Source organism: Rhipicephalus microplus, chromosome X, assembly GCF_043290135.1.
Source record: "Rhipicephalus microplus isolate Deutch F79 chromosome X, USDA_Rmic, whole genome shotgun sequence".
In the NCBI taxonomy this organism is placed as follows: Eukaryota; Metazoa; Arthropoda; class Arachnida; order Ixodida; family Ixodidae; genus Rhipicephalus; species Rhipicephalus microplus.
Genome location: NC_134710.1, coordinates 75,311,177 through 75,335,840, shown reverse-complemented (window position 1 = coordinate 75,335,840; position 24,664 = coordinate 75,311,177). Strand labels below are relative to the sequence as shown.

Below are 24,664 nucleotides of genomic sequence, written 5' to 3'. Positions count from 1 at the left end.
GGTGAGGCCTATACATGCTTTTCTGCTGTGTCATATTGTATATTTGGCAGCAATGTATCTTTGCAAGAGACCGGAAAGGGACAAGCTTAATGCAATGATAAGGAGAGTGGTAAGGAATGCCCTTGGGCTCCCCAACTACACGCACACCGATCGTCTCCTGCAGTTGGGAATTCATAATACATTGGAAGAAATCGCGGAAGTGCAAGAAAGAACACAGGTAATCAGGCTGTCTGGCTCAAAAGCGGGGAGGATGATTGCCGCGGATATGGGTATTCCACCAGCTCAGGTTTAGGCTCTGTACCAAGTGTTGACGAGGGATCAGAAGTAGGACATCATTGTCTCGCCTGCCCTGCGGAACATGCATTCCCAACGAAATGTTGGATGGAAGAGAGCGCGCGCTCGGGCCCTTCTCCGCCAAGTGGCGGATCTCGACGGGGGTGCCTGTTTCGTAGACGTGGCGCCATATGACGACCAGAGAGACCGATTCACGGTAGTGACAATCAACCACAAAGGGGTTACCTTAATTCGGTGCCGGTATGCGCCAAAACTGCCAATGCAGCTGAGCAGGTTGTCATTGGCTTGGCTCTTTAAGATCAGCGTCATGAACATATATTTAGCGATTCTAGAGCTCCCATTCGTGCCTTCAGTGTTGGAGCTGTGTGCAAAGAGGCCAAAAACCTACTCGGTGAGAAGTCGCTTACAACCTATAGCCTTAAATGGTTGCCGGCTCGTACGGAAAACATGCACTGAGGGACTACCAATCTCAATAGGTTGGTAATCCCTCCGTCCTCGCGTATAACGACGACGAAAAGACGGAGGAATCGTGTACAGAATGTGGCGGTTCAGCCACCTTACACCACATGCTCTGGGAGTGTCCTTCGGCACGCGGCACCGATGCAGCATCTTCCAGAAAGTGGGACTCCACTCTGCGGAGTCCGGACATAACATCATAACTTTGGCTGTCCAGACCGGGGCCCACGATGCGGCGCAATAGGTCTCGGTCTTACTGTCCAAAGCGGCCCGCCGTGTGGCGCACGCCTTTGGACTTTCAGAATGAAGTTTTCTCAAACCAAACAGTACGTCAACTGGTAAAAAAGAAAAAAAAGGTATTGCGGCTGGAACGTTGCCGCAGTTTTCACAAAAAAATGTTTGAATTCGCGTGATTTCTTGCTTCCTTGCTAAGCATATTTAGGCCGTAGAAGTAATGTATGGTTTTAGTTGTGACGTCACGTGAAAGAACAATGACAACGTAATGCTTTAAAACCAAATGTATCGTCATACCCAGTCTGAAGGTTGCACACGCATAATTTATTCCCGCCTAACTTTTCCTTTTCAGTGGTTCTGTTGAAGGGTGGTCCCATGACCGCGAAATTTTTTTGAACAAAATTACTTCACTAAAATCACTCTCACATAGTCATCTTTCATTCTCCCGTAGGAACATAATTGAGTAATTACAGTTGTGATGGAAAGCTACGCTTCACTTGTTCGTGGGGGGCTCAGCCTTCCCCCATATTTTCTCAGTGGGGGGGGGGGCGCCCCCAATTAGAATTTTTTTTCAGTATAATCGCTCATGGTCCAATTTCGGACTGCGACGTTTCACTTGGAATGAGCCAAGTGCGGTCGAAGCCCGGAAGCACGAAGACATGTACTACCATCATTCTCATGGTCGCTGAACCATCGCAGTGGCCGAGACCCCTCAAGTTAATTTGGGGAAACTATCCTTTTAACTGTGTCCCACAGTTAATTTCAGGCATATGGCACTAGTCGAAAAAAAGCGCGAGCGGTTTCTAGCATACTTTGAAATTTAATATTAAATTCCATGATGTGTACCGTGCTTTGATGCTTATGCGACATGTTCACAGGAGTTTCAACTATAATCCTTTGGCAGCATTTTTTTAACCACGTTTGAAAAGTGTTACAGGGCCCCTTCAGGGGGTCATATTCTGTCAGCAAGTACTCATTCAGGGTGTCAACCATTGTTTTTTCTTTTTTCAAATTCCCTGGCTTTTTCAGGTTTTCCGTGATGATTAAAAGCAAATTTCATGACTGTCACGTCTGCTTGGAAAACTCTGTGCACATAAAACAAACCGTCGAGTGGAAAAAAAATTAATGAGGTGCTGATAGTATAAGTGAACACACTTGCTGCCCGCGCTCAAAATAATCGGGGCGTGTGTGGCAAATAGGAAAAAAGTCGCAGCGTTGCCGCAAAGGCCAAGACAATGGCTCCTAGAAAAATTTATGCCTAGAAGGCGAGCCGCAAACGTGCCGCCCTACCCTCGGATTTTACTTTCCTCCTCCGGTACGAAGGCGAACGCCTTTGGCGGCCGCCCCTTGCGAACACAGCAATTCTCTCACAGTTGCCTCCTAGCAGCTATGATGTCACGTGACAGGAGGTTGGTGATGGCGCCGTGCAGGTCGGACAAGTTGCGATTGGCTCCAGTAATTGCTCCGCTTCTTGGTGTTATGTGAGGCCGCATTCACCCGAAATTGGGTCGCAACGGACTTCTAAGATCATCGGGACGCTGTGGACACAAGAATCGCACCGGTGGGCGGACTATTTGTACATTAATAAGTGACTTTCGTGACGACGACGCTGAGTGTGCAGCTACAGACGCCGTCATTCGGCCCGGCCGCACCGCGTTCTGCGTGGTGCACAGGCACCGCGTCTCGAACAGAAAAAGGACTTGTTCTCGTCACATTAAGAGATGGAAGATGAATCATCGAAGACCCCGGGGGACGCTGAAGAGAATAACAAGGATTCCGGATGGATTACGGTGACTAAAAGACGATCGGAAGTGAGGAAAGCCAGTAGAGCTGCTGGCGCCGGAACGCCGGCGTCTAAGATGAACGCTCAAGAACCTACGCCCGGCCATCACAGCTTCAGAGATGGCAAGAAAAACCTTATATGGGGAAGCAAGATGGCACCGATGCCATGTGAAGAAACTAAGGTCATCGTGAGGCCGAGAGGCGGTCTGTGTATTAGCAAGTCTGGCGCGTCGGTTGTGGTAGAGGCCTTATGGAGTGCGGCGGGGCTCGGTCCGGGTGAGAGAAACACGGACACAATGTGCCCTAATCACCTGTAAAATATTATGGTCGCCAGTACTTCGAGCAAAGAGAGTGTTAAGCGCTACGTTAACGTTGAAGCTATTACGGTGGCCGGACAGCGCCACGAAATCAGTGCATATGTGGCTGCTCCGCATGCTACCTGCAAGGGAGTCATCCATGGGATCTTTCTTAGTGATGATCCAGGAGCCATCGACCGAAATATTGTCAACTCAAGAAATCCACTGGCCCTCGGAGCAAAAAGAGTCAAGAATACTGGCGTCATCATAGTGTTGTTTGACAGGTACAAGGTTCCCAATCATGTTTCTAATGGAGGCACCCTCATCAAGTGCACATTATACAGGAAGCGAGTTTATGTTCTATGTCTGCGGCCGACTAGGACACCTCTCTGACGTCTGCCCGACGCCTAGCGCTTCAGTCTGCAAGGCTTGCAGACAAGCTATCTAGCAGGAAGAGGATCATGTTTGTGAACCAATATGCAAATTGTGTGGCACAAAGCACCTCACCTCATCCAGGGAATGCCAGCACCGATATCAGATACCCTATGTCGTCAGGCGCAGACGAGGCCTGAGGGCCCGCGCCCCTCGGGAGAGGTCTCCATCCGTCAATGTCGATGGCTTCCTCGAGCTCAACGACTGTCATCAGCAGGGCCAGCCCGGACCATCGGCTCCTGGAGGCCGATTCAAATCACGAGGGAGATCCAGAACCAGAGGCAGCTGCAGGAGTCGTTCCACGTCCAGGTTGCGTCTCAGATCCCGTTCGAGATGCGGGGCCCGCTCCATGTCTAGGACGCAGTCTCAATCCAGTGGTGGCACCAGACCACGTCCCAGCTCCGGTTCCCGTTCCGGATCCAGTCTCTGACCTGGCCAGGGAAAGACTGACGCACCGAGCACCAGACCGGACCCCTCGCCCAGGGCAGTCTGCGGGCACGCACGGGGACTCCAGCTGTCCGGGCCAGTCCACGACACCGAGGACCAGAGCAGGGGCAAGGCGAACCTAACCTGCGCCGACAGGGTTCGTAGTACTGATGGCGAGCAACCCATGCAATGCTACCCGTCCCCAGAGCATGCTAGAGACGCGGAGATATTACGATTGAAAAAGGAAAACGTCGAGCTTAAGGATACGCTTACTAAAATGGCAAATGAAATGGCGCAGTTTAAAAGAATGCTGAGCACGATGCGCAGCAATACTGAAGGCGAAACCACCGATACGCCGGTTCCGGCCCCTATTGGAGATGGGTCCATGGCAACCAAACGCAGAGTGGCAGTAAGCAAGCTTAAGAACACGGAATCTCAAGTCGAGGAGATTAAGAAAACGCTGGTTACAATTACAGAGAGCATTAAGATGGTGGCAGGGAGTGTAGCTAGCCTCACGGAGAGTGTTAGGCAGATGCAGGCTGCACTCAGTGACCCAGTAGAGGGGCTTAGGGAAATGAACGAGCGCATCATTGCGCTAGAAAATCACGCCAAACTGCCTAAATCTGCTGTCACGGGTCCCGTTAATTCGGGAGGCGATCGCCGGGCTAATTCCAAGGGCCGAAGTATCGGCCCCCCGAACCGCACCACGAAAGCGTGGACAATTTAGAAGTGGTCCTATTTAGCACGCCAGCGGACGCCGGCTGTGGCCCAAAGAACAAGTCAGAGCCGAGAGTTGATAAACAAAACAAAATTATATTCTCAGTTATGGCACATCAAAACGATACACAAGTATGCACACTCGACAATAGTTGAATACAATATGTCACCAATCAAACAATGTGCTACACAGTACAATCAGCCACACTCTAAACAACGGACACAGACAACAATACGCACTACAATGCATCGCATGCATCGAACAACCAAGATACCTAAAGACTAAAGAGTTAGAAAACTTATTCAGTCCAAATTTCTTGGAACAAAAGTCTGAATGATACTCTTCCGAGAATCACTCACTCAAAGTCCAGTGTTGTTGGCGCTCCGCTGCCTCCGAAGTTTCTCTTCCAGTAAACCTCGCGTCTTCAATTGACCGCTCTCCAGGCTCCAAACTTCTTCGCCGGAAACACGTCGGCTTCACACACGCAGCTGTTGCCACGCGTCTTCGCTTGATAGCGGTAGACCCCACTCTTGCCTGTAGCTCGAGTCTTCACCCCTCAGGTGGAAATCCTCTTCTTCTCCTCCTTTGTCACGGAAGACAAAAGGCTTCGCCCACAAGGTGGAACACCCTACGCACTCTTGCGCATACTTTCTTCTTCTCCTGCTTTGTCACTAAGGACAAAACCTTCACCGACAGACGCGGCGGGCTACCCTACGCACTCGTGCGCTAACTTCCTTCTTCTCCTGATCTCCCGTCTCGGCTGCTCGATTAAATACTTTCCGCGCGAGATTCCAGAAAGTTCTCATCATTTCGTCGGCGCGATACGCAGCGAAGGCTGGGGAAAGGGTAAGACGGTACGAGGGCCGTCCGCGACGGATGACGCAACGCTGCATCACCACGCCCCTTTCCATCGAGAACGTTCCAGGGCTTTCTCGGGCGTTGATGAGAGCAGGTTCGTCGGTGAACCCACGCTTCCGAGGGGAGAGGGACGCGCGCCCGGAGAGTTTTGGATTCTTGTTTTTTTTATCGTTGACCTCGAGGCATCCTTCTGGCGTTTCGTCGCGAGAATTTGGCGGCGCGCCCTTTTTGAGCGCTCGTTTTGTGACATCTGCGCCACAGGGTGCGTCGCCTGGCAACGTGGAAGTGGCCATTCCCGTACACGACGATAGCCCAGGAGTTAATTACGAAGGGGAACAGATTTTTCGAGCCACACTGACCCCCCAGGGCGGTGATCAAAGTAGAATCCATAATGGATAACGATAAAGACACTGTCTGTATTTGGTAATGGAACTGCAGTGGGTAAGCTGGTAAAAGAGCACTCCTGCAGCAGTACTTTAAAACAATAACAAAGAAAACCTCAAATTATAGCCCTTCAAGAGACCTTAGTCTCTACAGCGTCCCTTTCTGGTTACCGGGCAGTCTCTGGCCAGTCAGGAGGACGAGGTGTCTGCACACTAATAAGTAAAAATCTGAGACACGTCTCCCACAACCTGAAGATGGCCAGATGCAATATCGAATATGTAATGGTAGAGATCCTACTTGACACACCACGGCGCAATCAGCGGAAAAACAGTGTTTTTGTGACACAGTGACAGGCGTCAGCAGTTCAAGACGTTGCTCGAGAGGGCAGTTGAACTAGGTGGTCCTCGACCCCTTGTCATAGTAGGTGACTTCAATGCCCCACATGGCTTATGGGGATACGTGTATGAGACTAGAAAAGGTCGTGACCTCTGACAGGACGCCACCGAACTAGACCTTACCTTAATCACTGATCAGGCTTTTCCTACGCGGATAGGCAACTCTGCGACCAGAGACACGACGCCAGACCTCACTTTCATCAAGAATGTCGAAAAGAGTACATGGGCCAACACCGCCATGGATTTTGGCAGCGACCACTACATTCTGCAAACTTCTATTATAGCGGACCGTAGCAGAGTCCGAGAGTTCACGGTGGTTGACTGGGATCTTTTTCGCAGCATTCACGGTACAAGGGCCAGTGCTCCTGGCAATTTCGAGGAATGGTGTGAGGGCATTTGCAGAGACACCACTGCTGCCACCAAGAAGATAAAGACAGCTTTAAATGTGGAGAAGACGGACAGTAGGCTTGCCCACCTGCTCGAAGCCAAGACAGCTCTAGTTTCTCGATGGAAGAAGCAGAGGCACAACCGTAGGCTGCGGCAAAGGATATCAAAGTTGAACAAAGAAATCGAACAACATTGCGACACACTGTGCAAACAGCAGTGGGATGAGCTGTGCGACTCCGTCGACGGTCAAATCAGAAATGGCAAGTCCTGGCACCTTCTGAAGTACCTCTTGGACGAGCACAGCACTAGAACCAACTAGAGACACACTTCAGCCTGTGCCCTTCACGAAGCCACCAAAGAACAGGGGGTCGACGAACTCGTTACCCGATTAGTTTCCAAGTACCTGCAGGTCGAACGAGAGGACGAAGACGGCGTGTCCCCAGAGTATGGCGGGCCTCCTCTACCTGAACTAGACGAAGACTTTTCAGAGGCTGAAATCAGGAGAGTGATACAAATGCTCAATCGCAAGTCGGCACCAGGGCCAGACGGGATCACGAACAGAGCCCTCAGAAACCTCGACGACGCATCCATAGAACGTCTAACTGGTTTCATCAATGAAGCATGGAAAACGGGAAGTGTTCCTGAGGAATGAAAGCTAGCTGACACCGTACTGATTCCCAAGCCAGGAAAGTCTCCTAGCGTTGAGAATCTTCGCCCCATCTCCCTCACGTCGTGCGTGGGTAAGGTGGCAGAGCACGCTATTCTCAACAGACTTAACGACTACCTGGAGGAAAATGAGATTTATACGCACAATATGATCGGGTTTCGTACCAGCCTTTCAACGCAGGATGCCATGCTGCTCATTAAGCACCAAGTTCTTGATGGATACTATAGAGATACAAAGGCTCTTCTTGGCCTAGACCTAAAGAAGGCCTTTGACAACATCAAGCACGAATTCGTCTTGGAGACTGTGGCGAAACTCGAGCTTGGGCCCAGGCTGTACAACTACATCAAGTCCTTCTTGTCTGGAAGAAAAGCGAGGCTGCGCATCGGGAACTTCTCTGAAGACGTACCACTTCGACATCGAGGCACGCCCCAGGGGTCTGTGATTTCTCCGGTGCTGTTCAATCTCTGCATGATCGGACTGCCGAAAAGACTGGCTAGCGTGGACGGCATCAAGCATACCATCTACGCCGACGACATCACAATCTGGTGCGTTGGCAGCAGCGAAGGCAGGGTGCAAGTTGCCCTTCAAGAAGCAGTCGCCGAGGTGGAATCGTACTTGCGCCAAACGGGACCCAGATGCTCACCCGCCAAGTCGGAGCTCCTGCTCTATAGAAAAGAACGAGGTGGCCGACCTAAGGGATGGAAACCCGTCGAAGAAAGCGATATACACATTTACACGAGGAGGAAATCCCGAGGGTAGACACCATCCGGATCCTCGGCATGTTTATTGAAGCGAAGGGTGGCAGCGGCACCGCTCTGCGGAAGATTGTCGCCAAGACTGACAACGCTTTTCGACTCGTCAAAAGAGTCTCCGGGAGACATAGAGACCTTAAGGAAGACAATTTGTTAACGCTCATCAATGCGTTTGTGCTCTGCCACTTTACCTACACCGTTGGCATGCACAACTGGCTTAGGTCGGAGTGGGACAAGCTCGACGTGATTATCAGAAAGATCGTCAAGAAAGCACTGGGGCTTCCCGTACGCACACACACCGAGAACTTGCTCGCGCTCGGTGTTCACAACTCTGCTGCCGAGATAGCGGAAGCGCAGCAACGCTCGCGGCTGGCTCGCTTGTCCACTACGACGGCTGGTCGGCGCATACTTGGCCAGCTAGGTTTTAACCCTATAGAGCTGGAAACAAATAGCGTGCGTATATCAAAGCATATACAGGAAAACGTCATTGTTGCCCCAATACCCCGCAACACTCACCCTGTACACAACGAGGGACGTCGTCGGGCAAGGGCGACGGCTCTGCTGAAACAACTGGGGAAAGGTGGCATAAATGCAAGTTTCGTTGACGCTGCAGCATATCGAGACGGCAAAAAGTTCGCAGTGGTGGTCGTGGACCAGATGGGCTCGACTACGAACTGCGCCACGGTACGCACCACGAACCCCCAGGTGGCCGAACAAGTGGCCAGCGCACTCGCTCTGCTAAATGATCAGTGCGAAGAGGTGTACAGCGACTCCAAAACCGCAGTTAAAGCCTTTCAAAAGGGCCGCATATAAACACAGGCAGCCAGGATCTTGAGCAGCTCCACCAGCGATACGATTGTCCCTCACACCTTACATTGGTTCCCCGCGCATGTCGGCTCCGTAAACGGCGTTGCACTGAACCCGAACGAGTCGGCCCACACAGCAGCGCGCGCGCTTACTGACCGCGCTGCTCTCGACCGGGGCGACGGCTCCAGTGCCGACGACGTGGGACATAAAGACACACCTACTGCACACAACGAAATCACGAAGTATTACTACATGGCGAGGCGGGCATTTCCAATGCCACATTCAAAACTCAATAGAGCACAAGCCGCCTCGTTGCGCTTACTCCAAACCAATTCTTACCCGTCGTTAGCATACCTAACGCAATTTATTCTCACAAATTCCCCGATGCCGCCTGCGGGCAGACTGCTACATTAGCACACATGCTCTGGGAGTGCGGGTCGCTTGGACCGACTTATAGCAAACCCGAGTGGGATGCACTTCTGCACAGCCCAGAACTTCAGGACCAAATCCTGGCCGTCCAGTGTGCCCGCGACAGGGCCGTCAGGCTAGACCTGCCGGTCCCCACGTGGGAGTAGCCGGTTGACGCGTGGCAACCTCAGCGTCTGCACTGGACCATAATAAAGTTGTTCTCAATTACTCATGTCACTTGACAGAGCGGTACGGTAATGTCATGTGACTGAGTGGTACGGAGGCGAGAAGTCGCACACGGCCGAAGGTCGCAACACGCGGCAGGAGGCATGGCATCCGAGCTTTTGTGCTGGCAGGAAGCTCCCAATTGAAAAGAGAGCGACGTTCCATGCATAGTTTTTTTAGAAGGCGCTGGCCAAGCAATGAACGCGACAGCAACGTTTTGAAGGTCACGCGCAGAGTGGCAAGCTTCGTCGTCTATTCTCGTCACGTGATGCCAAATTTGGTATATGTGAAGCTAGCGAAACGACCGCGAGCACGCTATGAGCGTAGCATGTGGTCATGTTTTAAATGGCACGCAAGTCTTGATTATCATGTTTGGACTTGTCATTTACCTTCGTCTTCCATTCACGTCACGTGATACCAAATTTGGTATATGTGAAGGTATCGAAACGGCCGCGAGCGCATCATGGGCGTGCACTGTAGTCATGTTTTTACATGACACGCATCTCATGATTTCCACGTTAGGGTTTGTCACTTACGTTCGCCATGCAGTCATGTCATACCAAGCCAGTTTAGCAATATGTCATGTGAACGAAACCTCCGCAGAGCAGCAAGACTATGAAATGTAAATCATGACATTCATGTCATGATTTTCATGTTATGGCTAGTCACTTATGTTCGTCATACTGTCATGTTATGCCATACTAATTTTGCTTTCGGTACCATTATCGAAACGGCCAGGAGAGCTAAAAGTCGTAGGCGGCGAGATAGATACGCTCAATGTCGCCGAAGTTCGCTAAGAAAGGCTTCGCTTTTAAAATGAAGCTAGCATCATGCTTACACGCGGAATCCCTGTACATACAGACAACTGCCCATATGCTGAACAGGAGTGATGAGACGCTGATGAGAAGTGTGGCTCATCATGGCATCATCAAGATAGTCTGATTCTACCTAGGTGTAATTAAACAAGTTGTAATAAAACAAAATAGTTTAATTTCTATGAGATCAGAAAATCCACCGAGTTAGATACTAATTACTACTCACCAAGTCGTCTCATTAGGTTAAAATAAAGCTAAGTAGCCTTAAATATTTTAACTATGTCTTCGTGTTTATTGCGCTCGTTTAATCATAACTAGGCTCATGTAAGTTCAACTTGGCCTAACGCAACAAAGGCAAGCTGAGCTGAGAAAACTTAATTTTTTTTTTTTTTGCGTTGGCTTCAGAAAGGTTTTGCGAGGCTGGCTACGCTTAGTTATGCTAATAAACCGGCATAAATAACGACGCGAGCCCGGCGCTGGAACTGGCGCCATGGCAGCCGCTACGTAAAGAGAAAAAAAAAACGGCACAATATTGATGGAGCAATGACAGCGACACCCCAGTTCTTGTTTCGGCTACGTGCGCGTCGGAGCGGCACGAGAGGCCAACCGATACGACGGGTCGCGCATGCGCACCGCAGCAGGAGTCTCGTCGCTAGATAAGCGCGTCGATGCTATCAGCCACGCTATCTCATGGTCTGCACGCTTATGTTCACACCTGTACGGCATTTCACCCAAATGGAAGACAGTTTCGGCCAGGATCGATGTCAACCTGGTCTGTTCTGCACTCAGCAAACTCGCGGGTCTTTGAAAGGGGGTTGTGCAGCTCGGCACGATATGCAGGATGCGTGTGGTGTATGGCATCCTTTCGCGACAAGTTTTACGTTGGATAACCCGGTCGATGTATCAATGGTCGGCTGGGGGAGCATGAAAATCTTCTATCCTTGGGCACTGGTGGTAACTTGCCATTGCATTGCGAGTTATGTGGTTGTCGCCCCTCTTTGTTAAGGTGACAATTTTAGGTAAGGCTAAGACGCAGCGTGAACGGGAGATGAGCCATTCCATATCCAGACAAATGTGTTAGTGCAGCTTCAGTTTATCTCCCCAGAAAATAATGTGTTTCTAGCCTATAGGTGGTTCGCTTAGATTAGCTTGCTTGGTTTATCTGCGCATGCGTTGTACAGATTTCGGAGGAAAAATTTTTCCCAAATGTCACTGTTTCTGCTGCTCTTCTATGGTAAGAGATCGCTGTTGCCTGCGAAAATAACTTGTAAAAATGACTGTTGACGAGTTTATCTCTACTAAAATGCGCCTACATGTTGAGGCTTCTCAGTCATTGATTGATATTAAGGGTTTAATGATATTAATGATTATGACAGGCGCCGTAGTGGAGGGCTCCGGAAATTTCGACTACCTGGGGTTCTTTAACGTTGACCCAAATCTGGGCATACGGGCTTACAGCATTTTCGCCACAATGGAAAATGTGTTGAGGCTCCTCACTGAAACCTACAACTTACCCCAATAATATGGTATCTTGCCACCTGTAAGATGGCGAGTTCTTGGATTCTTTCAATGCATATCCTCCACTCGAGCAATTTACTAAATCCTCCTCAAATTGCCCAAGACCGGAAGGCAAGTCAACTTTCATTTGTATATACTTTGTCACTCAGTTTACACTATGTCGGGCAGCGCTAGGGTAATGTATAGTTACTTACAGATACGATACCCAGAGCTTTACCCATTTGTTATGATTCGCTTTGTGGAGATGCGTGGATATTTTTAAATTAAAAACAGGCACATGATGCCAGCGGTGGTTGCCAACCACAAAACCAGACCTCAAGAAGCCATTGCTGCCACACTGTAGGACAGGAAACGCCTGCCGACAAGCTCAGTACATGCTTCCATTCCATCTCATCTTCGTATTCTCTGCCTGAAGCAAGATGTTGTCAACAGCACAGTCAGATTTGCTCTCCCACGTTTATATTTTATTTGTCTCTATCAGTACATAGCAGTTAGTTGAGTTCATTTACTTTGTGGGAGACAACACTGTCTCCTCAGTCCCAGCCACAAGCCAACCATTCAGGGCTTGTGCAACATCTTTAATGCCTATGTGTAGTATTATGCCACAGGAAAAAAAAATACATTTTCTGCCTTTGTAACTGCATATAAAAGCCATTGCAGCAACCTGCAATAGTTCTAAAATCTAATATGGGTCCCAGAGGACTTCTTATCAGCAAGAACTTGATATCAGCGCTTTCATGTTACTGACTCACTTACTGACCATACTAAGAATGGCAATTTGCAAACTCAACATACAAAATTGCGCACTTTTGCCGACATTTGAATGCGCTCAAAACGGCTAAGATTGCACAAGACTATCCCCTCATATTCCACAGAAACACACAGTATCTCCGCACTTATAGCAATGCTTTCGTTCAGATGACCCATTTGGAGCTACTCAAAGTGGGGTGTCTTTTTTGTGCAAGGTTTTCGCAAGAGTTATGCCTACATTTCAATAATACAAGCAAACTACAGTTGTACAGTCTGCAATTCTTCCAACACTATTGTATGGACAACCAGCTTTGCTGGTTTAGCAGGAAAACAAGCTCTCACAGTTATGAAAAAAAAAATCCATAGAAGGCATAAAAAAATTTGGAAGAGCACCTTTGTCTAAATATGCAAAGCATGAACTGAGATTAACAGAGATGTGAAAAAACCGGCAAGTGCAAGAAGACTTAAAAGAGGCTCTGCGATACAAGTCAGTCATGCATTTTTTTATTTTACCTTGCTATAGTGAGACAATATTTAGAATTTAGTTTGGTTAATGCATATCCTTTAAAAGGGCCCTGCGACACTATTTGAGCATGTATTTTTCATAGGTTCTACTGGTGCTGAGGAACACGCCAATATCGTTACGCACATGGCAATGCCAAAATTGACGCTATAATTTTAATTCAAATTCACAGGACAAACTACCTAGATTTCAGACTACGGCAACACACACCGGCTAACAACGACAAACACCGTTCGCTTTTGATTGGCTTGACGCAATAAATAGCATGCAATATTCATATGACGGTCGCTAGGCCATACGAGTGAATGCTAAAAGCAGCATAAACTTCTCTTATACTTTCTCAGAAAGAAACCATTCCCGCTTCTAAATGATGTATTTTCAAAACAGTGAACACAACACTTAGCCTGCGAACGATGCTATGGTACGCCAGCAACTAAAAGTAGAAATGCATGCCGCATTTTTAGAGAGCCAAAAATGTGACCGGCGGTGGGCGCAGACGCTGCCATAGAATGCGTCTTGCATGCAAGCCGAGAAGTGACCCCGATTAAAGCGTAGGTGTGTATCTTACACAGTGCAACTGTGGGAGCGTCTTCTACCCGATGCATGTGGTTCGTAGTAAACATGCTGAAACGCTGTCAAAAAGAGTGGTAGCGAGGTATTGTGTGATGGCCACCATGAGGTGGCATTAATGGAATGTCTTTACGAGGTGTGCGCTATGATTGGAAGCAGTCTTTGACGTCAGCAGGCAAGTGATGTGCAGAAGAGAACGTTTCTCATCATCATCTGCTTGAGTTTTGAACTTTGAGGACTCATACCTTCACTTTCCGTGCACCAATTTCCATCATTCTTGTTGCATTCATCTTGGTAATCATCGCTACACGTGTTCCGGTGCAAAATTAGGCTGTCCCAAAAGTGTTGCAGGGCCCCTTTAAAAACTGCAGCAGCATACAGAGGCAACAATAGCAGCACAAACTGTGCACTAAAGCATGTTCACCACGATTCATTGGGGGGGGGGGCAGAGTACAAATATCTTTTTCTGTTATACATACAATCAAAAAGAAAAAAGGAAAAAGTGTGCGTGAGTGTGTGTGGGGCAATGATTTAAGGTAAAAACGCAATTTCTTTTTTTCAAAAATTACATCTTTGTTTTTAATTGTTTTCACAAGATTAGTGTCTACTTTCATGACAAAAAAAAAAAAAAGGCAAGATTTTAGTGTAAGTAGGCTAAAGTCCTCTTTAAAGAGCACAAAGAGGCTATAAAAAACTAAAAAGAGATCGTCTAGTCTCCTCCGGCTGCTTCCCACTGCATTTCGCACGAGTTCACAAAAGGCACATGCTCAAAATAACCACGATTTCTAAGTTCTCATAATAGAAGAAATTTGAAAAAACACATCAATGCCATACAGATGAGCTTCCATTTCTACATTTAAAATGAGTTTTTCACGGGATGCAGTCCAGGACGAAACTCCTAGAGTTTGGATGCGATGATTTTTGGTACTTCTGATGGCCAGATAAAGATGAAATTTTTGACACATATTCCTGAACATTTGACGAGTGAAATTAAGCAATTGACTCTTCTGACACTGCAATTTTCTTTATTTAAATACACACTTTCACGATAGTTATTTCAGCCTACAGTTAATAGAAGCAATATGAGCCATAAAAGAGACCCTGAAACGTTTTTCTGAAGTTTTGTCAGCGTTTAGGCTACAGCATCCCCAAACCATTCGCACCACAAATATAGTGACACGCCGTATACCAAGGCCACTACAGACAATTATATCATACCCTCCTTCTCACCCCTGCCTGGCCTCCTCAACTCGTGAGGCATACTGGCAATTGCAGAGCTCATGAGTGCACTCGACCATTTGAGCTTTTACCAGTCTAGACCTCAGAGATGAGGTTGCACGCAGTCTCTGAGGCTATCAATAACATAGTGCACCCGGCAGCATGCACGCCGTCTGGCAACAGACGAAGATCGCGGAGTGGTTCATATCTGCTCCAACAGGTGCCGCCACCCTACTAGCTGATCTTAGTTCCGCGCAATCTCAGTGATGATACCAGCTTAGGCTGCTTTGGCACAGCTTTTAGAGCAGGCAAAAATGCGTTTGGGAGCAGCAAAACTGGCTTTCGGAGCAGATATTGCTTGAATTAATTTTAAGGCATACTGAATTCACGAAAAAATCTGTAAACAAAAGGGTTGCATCAAGTTGACATTTCGACAAGGCTGGAACTGAACTGTTCTAGCCTTGAGAAAGACAAGTCCGCCTACCAAAATGCCAGCCCGACAACCCCGTTTACGGATTTTCACCGCAAGCTTCCATCTTCCCCTTCCTGCCGTTATTTGGATACTGTGATCATGACACACAAATGAAAAATATTGTGATGTGCTGCACGCTATTCAAGCATAACAGTAGTATAGATGAAAAGCAAATTACATCACCCACAAATAACCTAACCGTATCATGTAGAGAAAGACAATGATAAAATTTAAAATTATAGCACTTCATTACAGCATGACTAAAGATGAGTGGACTGCCAATTTTTCGGACGCCAAATTTTTCAGACATGCTAGCAAATACGGACGAATTCGCGACAGCATCACAAGCCTTATGGACTTTTGTCTATGTTTAGGAATGTCTGAAATTTTGGGTGCTGAATCTCTAAAGCGTCTGATTTGTTGCGCTTTTAGCGAACACTCCAGGTCTGAAACAGCAAAGTAGGCTTAAACGAGCGCTTTCAAAAATCGTTCGACGTCACTACAATGTCTGAAAGTCGGCTTTGCCGCAATGCATAAGTGCCACAGGGTGAAGCAGGAAAAAAAAAAAAAAAATCTCCGAAGGGATCAACATCACGGCGCAGTGAGGTGGGTAAGCCCATCTAATCGGTAAGCACCCAAAATGCTCAGAGGCATTTGATGGCAGCAATGCAGTAAACGCGCCAGTAAGACAATTTATAATAAGCTTCTTCAGCTAACTGCTTGTTACTGAATGTGGCGCAGTTAGCGCACTGCAAGTTTTTAATCACCCACACGTGCCACCGCCTACAGTGCCTTTCTGTGGGAATCTGCTAAGTGCACCGCACAGACGCGGTGCCTTCACGAACGAGAGCAGCTTGCCATCTCCGCGCCCCTGTGCAATCAGAAACAGAGCATCAAGAACACACTTTTATGACAAACATGTGCGTACAAAAGCGCCCAGGTAGGAACATCGTAAGCTGTGTTCGTGATGTGCTGCACGTAATTATAGGAAAGATCAGTCTTGTGTGGCAGCAATTGGTAAGTTTGACTGAAGATTTTCGTACAGTGGTGCATCTTCTAAGTGGGCACACGCATCGCGGAGGTCCGCACAAGTATTCCTCTTTTCTGCCTCACCCTTTATATTCACCGTCATCGTTTGTACATGCTCCATACGATAAAGCTGCAGTTTATTCTGTGCTTCGCTGGTATCATCAGTGCTCATTAAGCGACGCAAATTTGCAAATGAACGTCGGCGGGTCCTGAATATATTTACAGGAGATCCTGAGTGTGCACCAAAATGCCTGATAAATGTACTCTGGGAGGCACTGAAGCTATTTCAGAAGCGGCTGTGGCGATTTGATTACTTGAGCAGAATAAAAAGGTATGAATCTTTTTTCAGACCAAGTCCGAAAAATTGGGTCTTAAAGGGCCCGTAAACCACTTCCGATATTTTTTCGAGCATTTCAAGTAAATGCGCGCATCGTGTGCAGAATGCCATCGCGATCAACGATTCTACATGTGGCAGCACTGCGACCCGCTGACGCGTCAAATTCCAAGAAACAATCTCGAGAGGGCAAAGCGGCGTGGGAGAGGATACCATGGAAGATAGCGCAGGGGAGTGTGAAAGAAGGGATCGTCATGGTTTCGATAATCAAACGCGCCTAACGCTGCTATCACTGCACTGTTTCGAAAAATTATCACGGCTGTGTTCGTTGTACACTCGTGCACAATTTCCCCACCACAACTGAATCTCGACCTTTGGGTGGTTTACGGGCCCTTTAAATGCACCCCAAAGTGACATTTGGCCCAGTTTGGCTCGGCTTAACTCGGGTTGTGTCTTATGCAGGTGCACCGTGATGTCACTTTCAACAGGAGAACCTCAAGTAGTTTATTTTCTGTAAGCCAGAGCCCACCCTTTGGCGCAGGTTGGACGCAGACTTGCCATATTATGAGGAAATGTAGCATGGTGCAGCAGGCATGGAAATTTGACGCAGTATGGTGCAATTAGCACAGCGGTAGCATCTCTGCACAACCCACGACGGCCAATCCGATCGGCAGCCACGTCAAGTGGCCAGAGCATGTTCTGTGAATGGGCGATTGAAAACGCGTTTGGTCAAGTCGCAACGATCTACACCAATTCGCAGCTTTAGAGCGTTGTAACAGGTCCATTCAATTCGCTTGCACCACATGAACCAGTTCACGAGGTGCTGCACCTAGTCATTCATTTCATAAGGTGCAACAGTGGTTCACTATTTTCCTGAACCTGCTATGCTCACAGTGCCTGCTTGGGGCAGCCAAGCAGACAATGCAGCAATCAGGTGAGGGCGCCGTACCCGCCTCTACTAACGCGGCAGTTTTTGCCAAGATGTTTGCACCTCATAAACTGGCCGCATGTACGGTTTCCCATCAGTCAGTGTTAGTTGAACGGTGTAAAGTATGCGAACAGAAATAAGGCCTCCAGCTTGTCGGCACATAGCCATACTTTTAGGGGTCACGCTGTGCCCACATTGCTGAACTCGCGCTTTTCTGAACTTTGTGTACAGAGCTGTGAACCAGTTTCTATTGGTGCAGATGAATCAAACGGACATAATAAATTACACAAGGTCCGTTCAATTGACCTGCACCACACGAACCAGTTCATGAGGTCCTGCACCTTGCTATTCATTTCAGAGGTACAGCAATGACAACCTCTGAACTATGCCATTTATTTCAAAAGGTGCAGGAGTGATGCAGCACTGGTTCATGATTTTCCTGGACCTCCTACGCTGACATTACTGGCTTGGTGCAGCTGCGTGCACAGCACTTAGGCATTGTATCTGCCTCTACTATTCCATTGTCTCCTGCCAAGATGTTTGCCTCTCATAAATTGTGCTCATGTGCAGTTTGCCATCGGTCAGTGTTAGTTGGACGGCGTACATTAAGCGAACAGAAATAAGGCGTGCACCTTGTCTACACCTGGTCATTCTTTTCGGGTGTCTCGCTGCGCCTGCACAGATGAACTCGCGTTACGAGATTTCTGAACTTCTTGTGCACAGCCGTGAACCGGTTCAGATTGGTGGTGAATCGAACGGACCTACATCTTACGCAGAAAGCTCAAATAGGTCTCTAAATAACCCTTGGGGCTTGCTTTACGGCCCAATGTGTTCTTACAATATCGCCAAAACCATTTTAGGGTCTTTTTAATAACTCAACTTTAAAAGTTCATTGATAGAGAAACAGTATGCCCAAAAAGAGTTATACTTAATACACTCTATCATGGTAAATGAAAACCAGGCAAGTTACTATAAAACTGATTACATATTTGAAATCAGCATAAAAACCTATATGACAAACAAAGATTCTATTGCCTTAGGCTACATATTGGAAAAATTTTTTTTCAGTGTCGCACTTCCCCAAAAGGACATTTCATCCACTAGGCAAGAACGAAAATGAACTGTGCATCCAAGGGTGAAATTTTGAGATTGAGCTATCAGCAATGTCAAATGAAATCTACTGCTTCAACGAGACTAACTTTTTCCTTTGCATCTAGCAGTCTTCTATGCTTTTGAAGTTCAGGGCATGCACTTTTGTGCACGTCCCCATTTGCCACCACTCACAATAGAATCTCGAGCAAGTCCTTCGGAGTAGTTAGGAGTGTCGATATGCACCCCCAAAATGCTGCCTTTTGAAGTACTGGTGACATGATGATTTAGTTACGCGAGCTTCTAATATACTGCCAATCAAAGCCCTGCTGCCATTGATGACAAGATTGACATCACTAGGCAAAGAAAATGTGAGATGCTTCTCTTATTCTCCTTCTTTGTTCAAAATTTGGTCAGATGTTCTAATATTTGTGCAGTGAATGAAAAATTGAAGTGAGATGGTTTTGTCCAGATAACATCATGAAGCCCTTTTAGAAAGGATTGCATAATTCCAGTGTGTAAACAAAGATAATCATAAGCACACGTAATTTGGCAGATTTCTCATTTTACTTTATTTTGGGTCCCATTCTAGGACTGACAAATTATTTGGGCCAAAATGGCAAAAAATGCATGTTTTTAACATGATTTTGCTCTGATGCACACAGTGCTCAGCGAATTAAGGATACATTACCCTAAGACAACTTAATATGATTGATTGATATGTGGGGTTTAACATCCCAAAACCACTATATGATTATGAGAGGCGCCGTAGTGGAGGGCTCCGGAAATTTAGACCACCTGAGGTTCTTTAACGTGCACCCAAATCTGAGTACACGGGCCTACAACATTTCCGCCTCCATCGGAAATGCAGCCGCCGCAGCCGGGATTCGAACCCGCGCCCTGCGGGTCAGCAGCAACTTAATATGGGCACCATTAAATATGCATTCACATCATACGGACGAGTAGCACTTCACTGAGCAGACAAATCTCCCCTCACAATCTGGTGCCTACAACAATGAACAAATAATTTTTCTGCAATAAAGCCTTCTTGCACCGCTACCAGGCTCAAAGCATCAGGGCAATCAATGGATCCTTGGCATGAAAAAATTAGTGCTGGTACCGACTTTCCTCCTGCGTCAGCGATTTACAAAATTGCGAAGATATCTCATCCAGCCATATATACAAAGAAAAAATTTACAGAAAAATTGAAGTGAGATGGTTTTGTCCAGATAACATCATGAAGCCCTTTTAGAAAGGATTGCATAATTCCAGTGTGTAAACAAAGATAATCATCAGCACACGTAATTTGGCAGATCTCATTTTACTATATTTTGGGTCCCATTCTAGGACTGACAAATTATTTGGGCCAAAATGGCAAAAAATGCATGTTTTTAACATGATTTTGCTCTGATGCACACAGTGCTCAGCGAATTAAGGATACATTACCCTAAGACAACTTAATATGATTGATTGATATGTGGGGTTTAACATCCCAAAACCACTATATCATTATGAGAGGCGCCGTAGTGGAGGGCTCCGGAAATTTAGACCACCTGGGGTTCTTTAACGTGCACCCAAATCTGAGTACACGGGCCTACAACATTTCCGCCTCCATCGGGAATGCAGCCGCCGCAGCCGGGATTCGAACCCGCGCCCTGCGGGTCAGCAGCAACTTAATATGGGCACCATTAAATATGCATTCACATCATACGGTGAGTAGCACTTCACTGAGCAGACAAATCTCCCCTCACAATTTGGTGCCTACAACAATGAACAAATAATTTTTCTGCAATAATAAAGCCTTCTTGCACCGCTACCAGGCTCAAAGCATCAGGGCAATCAATGGATCCTTGGCATGAAAAAATTAGTGCTGGTACCGACTTTCCTCCTGCGTCAGTGATTTACAAAATTGCGAAGTTATCTCATCCAGCCATATATACAAAGAAAAAATTTACTGAACATGCATTGAAGCCATGCAGAAGATGTGTAGAATGTTTCTTCTGTATGCCTTCATAGCTATGTGCTCAGGACAATGTTGACTGAAAGTGACGAGGTACATCAATTGTCTTCAACTACCTCTAACAAAGGCCAATCATCAAAAGAAAAAAACTTGTTACTTAAGCCTTCCTGGCTTTGATTGAACAAAAATTTAGTGTCATCATGCGGGGGTATTGCATTTACGTGCACCACAGATGTCACATTGTAGTCGATGCCTCCTTACAATTCATTTCAGCATCCCGCACAGAACAATACAAGTAGAGCCAGGTAGGTCAAAGGAATTCCTATAAACCAACTTACACATATATATATTTACACACCACTTCACACATACCAACACCACCTCTTAAAGAGGCAATAAAAAAAAAAAAAGCAGGGCAAACATGTTTAACAAGCACTGCACCAAATTAGGCTGCCAGAATGAGAGAAAACAGACAGTAGCCTATATTCTTGCATAGCTCCCAGGATCATACAAGGTGTGTGCATACCCTGTCCACTTGGAAACTCTTTCTTGCTAACAACGGTCTTGTCAATAAAATTGGTGACTTATAAAGAATACAATGGCAATAACCACAGCCACAAGCCTAGAGAAACTTAGAACCATTTTACAGACACAGCCACACACCATTAAAAAACCATTTGTACACATTCAAACCATTTGTAAAAAATACAAATTCTAATAAAGTTTCTGGCATGGGCATTTCATTTTACCGCTTGCCTCACTGCCAAAAGGCACATATCTTGTTCATCCCAGACCCACAACTACACTTTAAAGTGACAAAAAAAAGTTGTCAACTTGTGCAGGAAAGGCAGCAGAGGCAGCTCTGCTTCGATAGCAATTCATCTAGGAATCATCTCCCATCACAAACAGTCTTCAAATGAAGGGAAGGGCATGCTGTCTGGCCACAAGAAATTGGGAAGGACAAAGTAGCAAGAGTTGTCTTCTGCAATGTTGCTCACGCTTGTGGCCCACAGTGCAGCACACCCCGGGCAGACGGAAGGCCAGGCGGTTAGCCATGTGTGCGTTGTTAACAATGGGAAGCTCCCAGTGCACCGCAGCGACAAACCACAGAGCAAAAGGAGCTGCTAATGGGCGTTTACAGGTCATCTAAATCAAAGTCGTCTACAAGGTCATTCACCTCGAGAGACTGGAAGTCCACACGGTAGCGCAAGATGCCTCCTATGCCACCGAAACCCTTGACAAACTGTGAGCCCTCCTGAGACTTGTCTGTGATGATCTCTAGTGTGGCACCTGTTACGGAAAAAAGAATTGATAAGCAAGGGCTATTACCCACACGCTATCAGTACTCACCAAAATTCTTGTAGTTATTTGCCAGCCATTCTAGCAGTGCCATTGACTCTACAAGCTCCAGCTCCACACCAGTTTCTCGATCCAGGAAATGGGTCTTGTCTTTCTCTTGCTCGGGGGTCAGGTGCAGTATCTTCTCTTCATCACTTGTGTGGTTCTTAAGCACATAGCGCACAATGTCAAGATTTTCCCATGCAATCAGGATCTCAACAGAGCCCATCTCAAGTGCTTTCAGTGTGTCTTCTACACCAAAACAATACTTGCCAGTGTCCTGAGAGATTTCATCGAAGTATCGGCCAATAAGTTTTTTCTCCTGAATGAACTTCACATTAGACAGCACTTCAGCCGACAGCTCAATGGCCTGGTTGAAGCCATTTTCGCCACCGTAAGACACGTCAACAAGCTTGAGCACCTTGACCTGCAATCTAGGGTCAAACATATCCGATTGGCTTAACTCAGTCTTAAAGTCGGCAGAACCAGCCAAAATGAGGCCGGCAATGTTTGGTCTATCATTGCTTATGTAAAGCGTTGTGGCCACTTCGGCTACTTTGCGCACGTAGTTATGCCTCTTTTCCATACGTAGTCGAGCGAATCGCAGAGCAGACTGACCTCCACGTCCGTGCTTTTTCGGCAAATCTACCGTGAACTTGTGCAGCACTTCTCGCGTGTTGCCTTGAAGGGTCCCAAACAGGGCTCCGTTGCCATCCATCACAATGAAGCCGAACTTGTTATCATCCGCAAGCAATGCAGACAGGGCCTCTGTGTGAAATTTATTATCGCACAGATACAGTGACGTGTTAATTGGCTTGAACGGCTCGAAGTCGATGTTAACCTTTTTCTCTTTGCCCTCCTCGGTTACAATCGTACCGCAGTAGATGACCAATCCATTGGGCGGCACTGCATGGATAGTGATTGATGCATCAAACACTGGTCACCGCATGGAAGTGCGCTCACCTTTCGTGTAGAGCTTGAGCCGGTGTTGTACAGACGTGATAGCGCCGAGAACTGACAGCCGGTTCACCCGGCTCTTGATGTTGGAAGCCGTTCCGAACTCATCGGCCAACATTTTCGACACTCTGGAGATCTGGTCCTTCGGTGGGATGATCAATGAGATCATACTCGTGCCATTGCTGCACAGAAATTATCATCGGCACATGACAACATTAAAATGCCGGTCTGACACTCTAGGCTTAGTCTTTAACCCTAACATATGCCAAACACCGATGGGAAAATGTCACTCACCCCCGCGCGGCCTCCAAGCTCTTGATCAGTTTCTTGATCTTCCAGATTTCTACATTCCTATCAGCGTTGGATTCCTCCAAGTTATACCCAGTAGAAGCCATCGTTAAATTAAAACTATAAATACTTCAACGTGGTCAGTTGACGCCGATGGTATTCACCGCTCGTAGGCTTAATGTTGGCCCCAAGCGCTTCGCTTTCTGGACGTCCGGAGTGAATCCCACTGTAACAGTGCGCACGCAACGATAAGCGAAGCGCTCCTAAATGTTACTCAAGATTCTGCGTGTCAGAACACAAACGGTAATGATTACATGAACCGGCAGTGCCCGCCACGCCAGTAAAGAACGCGAAAAAACGTGACTAAGCCAGTGGACCCACAGAACATCTACGGTGGACCCATGTGGAACTCGCGAGTCGACGTCACACGCCGCGCGCGCGCGCGCGCGCGCGCAGTGAGTCAGGGCAACGCCTCCAAGAGAAACGTGGCTCGCTCTTCGATCGAGAGCTTGCTGCCAGCACAAAATCTTGGAGGCCATGCCTCCTATTGTGTGTTGCGACCGTTCGCCGCGTGGGACCGCTTGCCTCTGCACCGCTTTGTCACGTGACATTACAGTTGCTCGGAGGAAACAGTGAGAGCATTGCTGTGTTTGCAGAAGGCGACCGCCATAGGCGTTCGCCTCCGTACTAAAGGGAGAGAATAAAATTTGAGGGTAGGGCGGCACGTTCGCGGCTCACGTTTCAGGCATTATATTTCTAGGAGGCGTTGGTCAGGGTCTCTCAGGGTGTCCAACTGAGGCCGAGCTTTCGCAGTGGTGTTCTCTGTTTTCGCGCTTACCCTCTATGCTATGTTCTTTAAAAGCAAAATTACGCAAAAAACGGCCCCGCTTAATTATTTCTCATACATAGATACCACGCACCGGCATAGTATTGAATTTTATGCAAGTTTTCCATTCCTCAACTGCTTTTGCATTTTTTTGTTTTTCTTAAAGTAGGTCACCACACCGGCGGTCACATTGCTAGAAAAAAAAAAAAAAAAGGGTGGAACCGCCATAGTATAGTGTCTAAAAATATACGGCAGTATATTTCTAGACACTGTAGCCCACGGAGGAAGGAAAAAGGTGCTGTAGCCATAGGCCGCAATGGAATACGCACGTTGCGCGCGTCGGTTTGCAGTTTCACGATAAAAAAAAAAATTAGATGGAAACCACTTTTAGGTTACACCAACGAATAAATGGCTCTTCTTGTTTATGAAAAAAAATTATTTCATGCACCCGTTGTCAGCTGCGCGCTTTCAGATCAATGAGCTTCATCGATTTACCAAGTCCCGGATCACTCGCGGACGCCTCGGCTC

The 24,664-nt window shown here is 47.3% G+C and overlaps 2 protein-coding genes across 2 annotated transcripts in view; one reads left to right on the top strand and one right to left on the bottom strand.

The window, feature by feature from the left end:
* The window catches only part of LOC119175959 (Phosphoseryl tRNA kinase), a 119,099-nt gene that overhangs the window by 56,670 nt on the left and 37,765 nt on the right, over positions 1-24,664 (top strand). The window lies entirely within an intron of this gene.
* eRF1 (eukaryotic release factor 1) lies at positions 12,297-23,741 on the bottom strand. The gene is made up of 4 exons (XM_037427037.2): positions 23,317-23,741; positions 23,029-23,204; positions 22,078-22,971; positions 12,297-22,017 (listed from the first exon to the last, which is right to left on the bottom strand). The coding sequence occupies exons 1-4, from the start codon at positions 23,415-23,417 to the stop codon at positions 21,863-21,865; spliced, it is 1,326 nt and encodes a 441-aa protein (XP_037282934.1). The 5' UTR covers positions 23,418-23,741; the 3' UTR covers positions 12,297-21,862.

Bases quoted from the DNA above. Each gene is read 5' to 3' on its own strand.
- eRF1 (XM_037427037.2), bottom strand. From the start codon at position 23,417: ATGGCTTCTACTGGGTATAACTTGGAGGAATCCAACGCTGATAGGAAT. The intron at 22,972-23,028 runs GTGAGCGCACTT...CTATCCATGCAG, and splicing joins GCTCAAGCTCTACACGAAAG to TGCCGCCCAATGGATTGGTC. The intron at 22,018-22,077 runs GTGAGTACTGAT...TTTCCGTAACAG, and splicing joins AAATAACTACAAGAATTTTG to GTGCCACACTAGAGATCATC.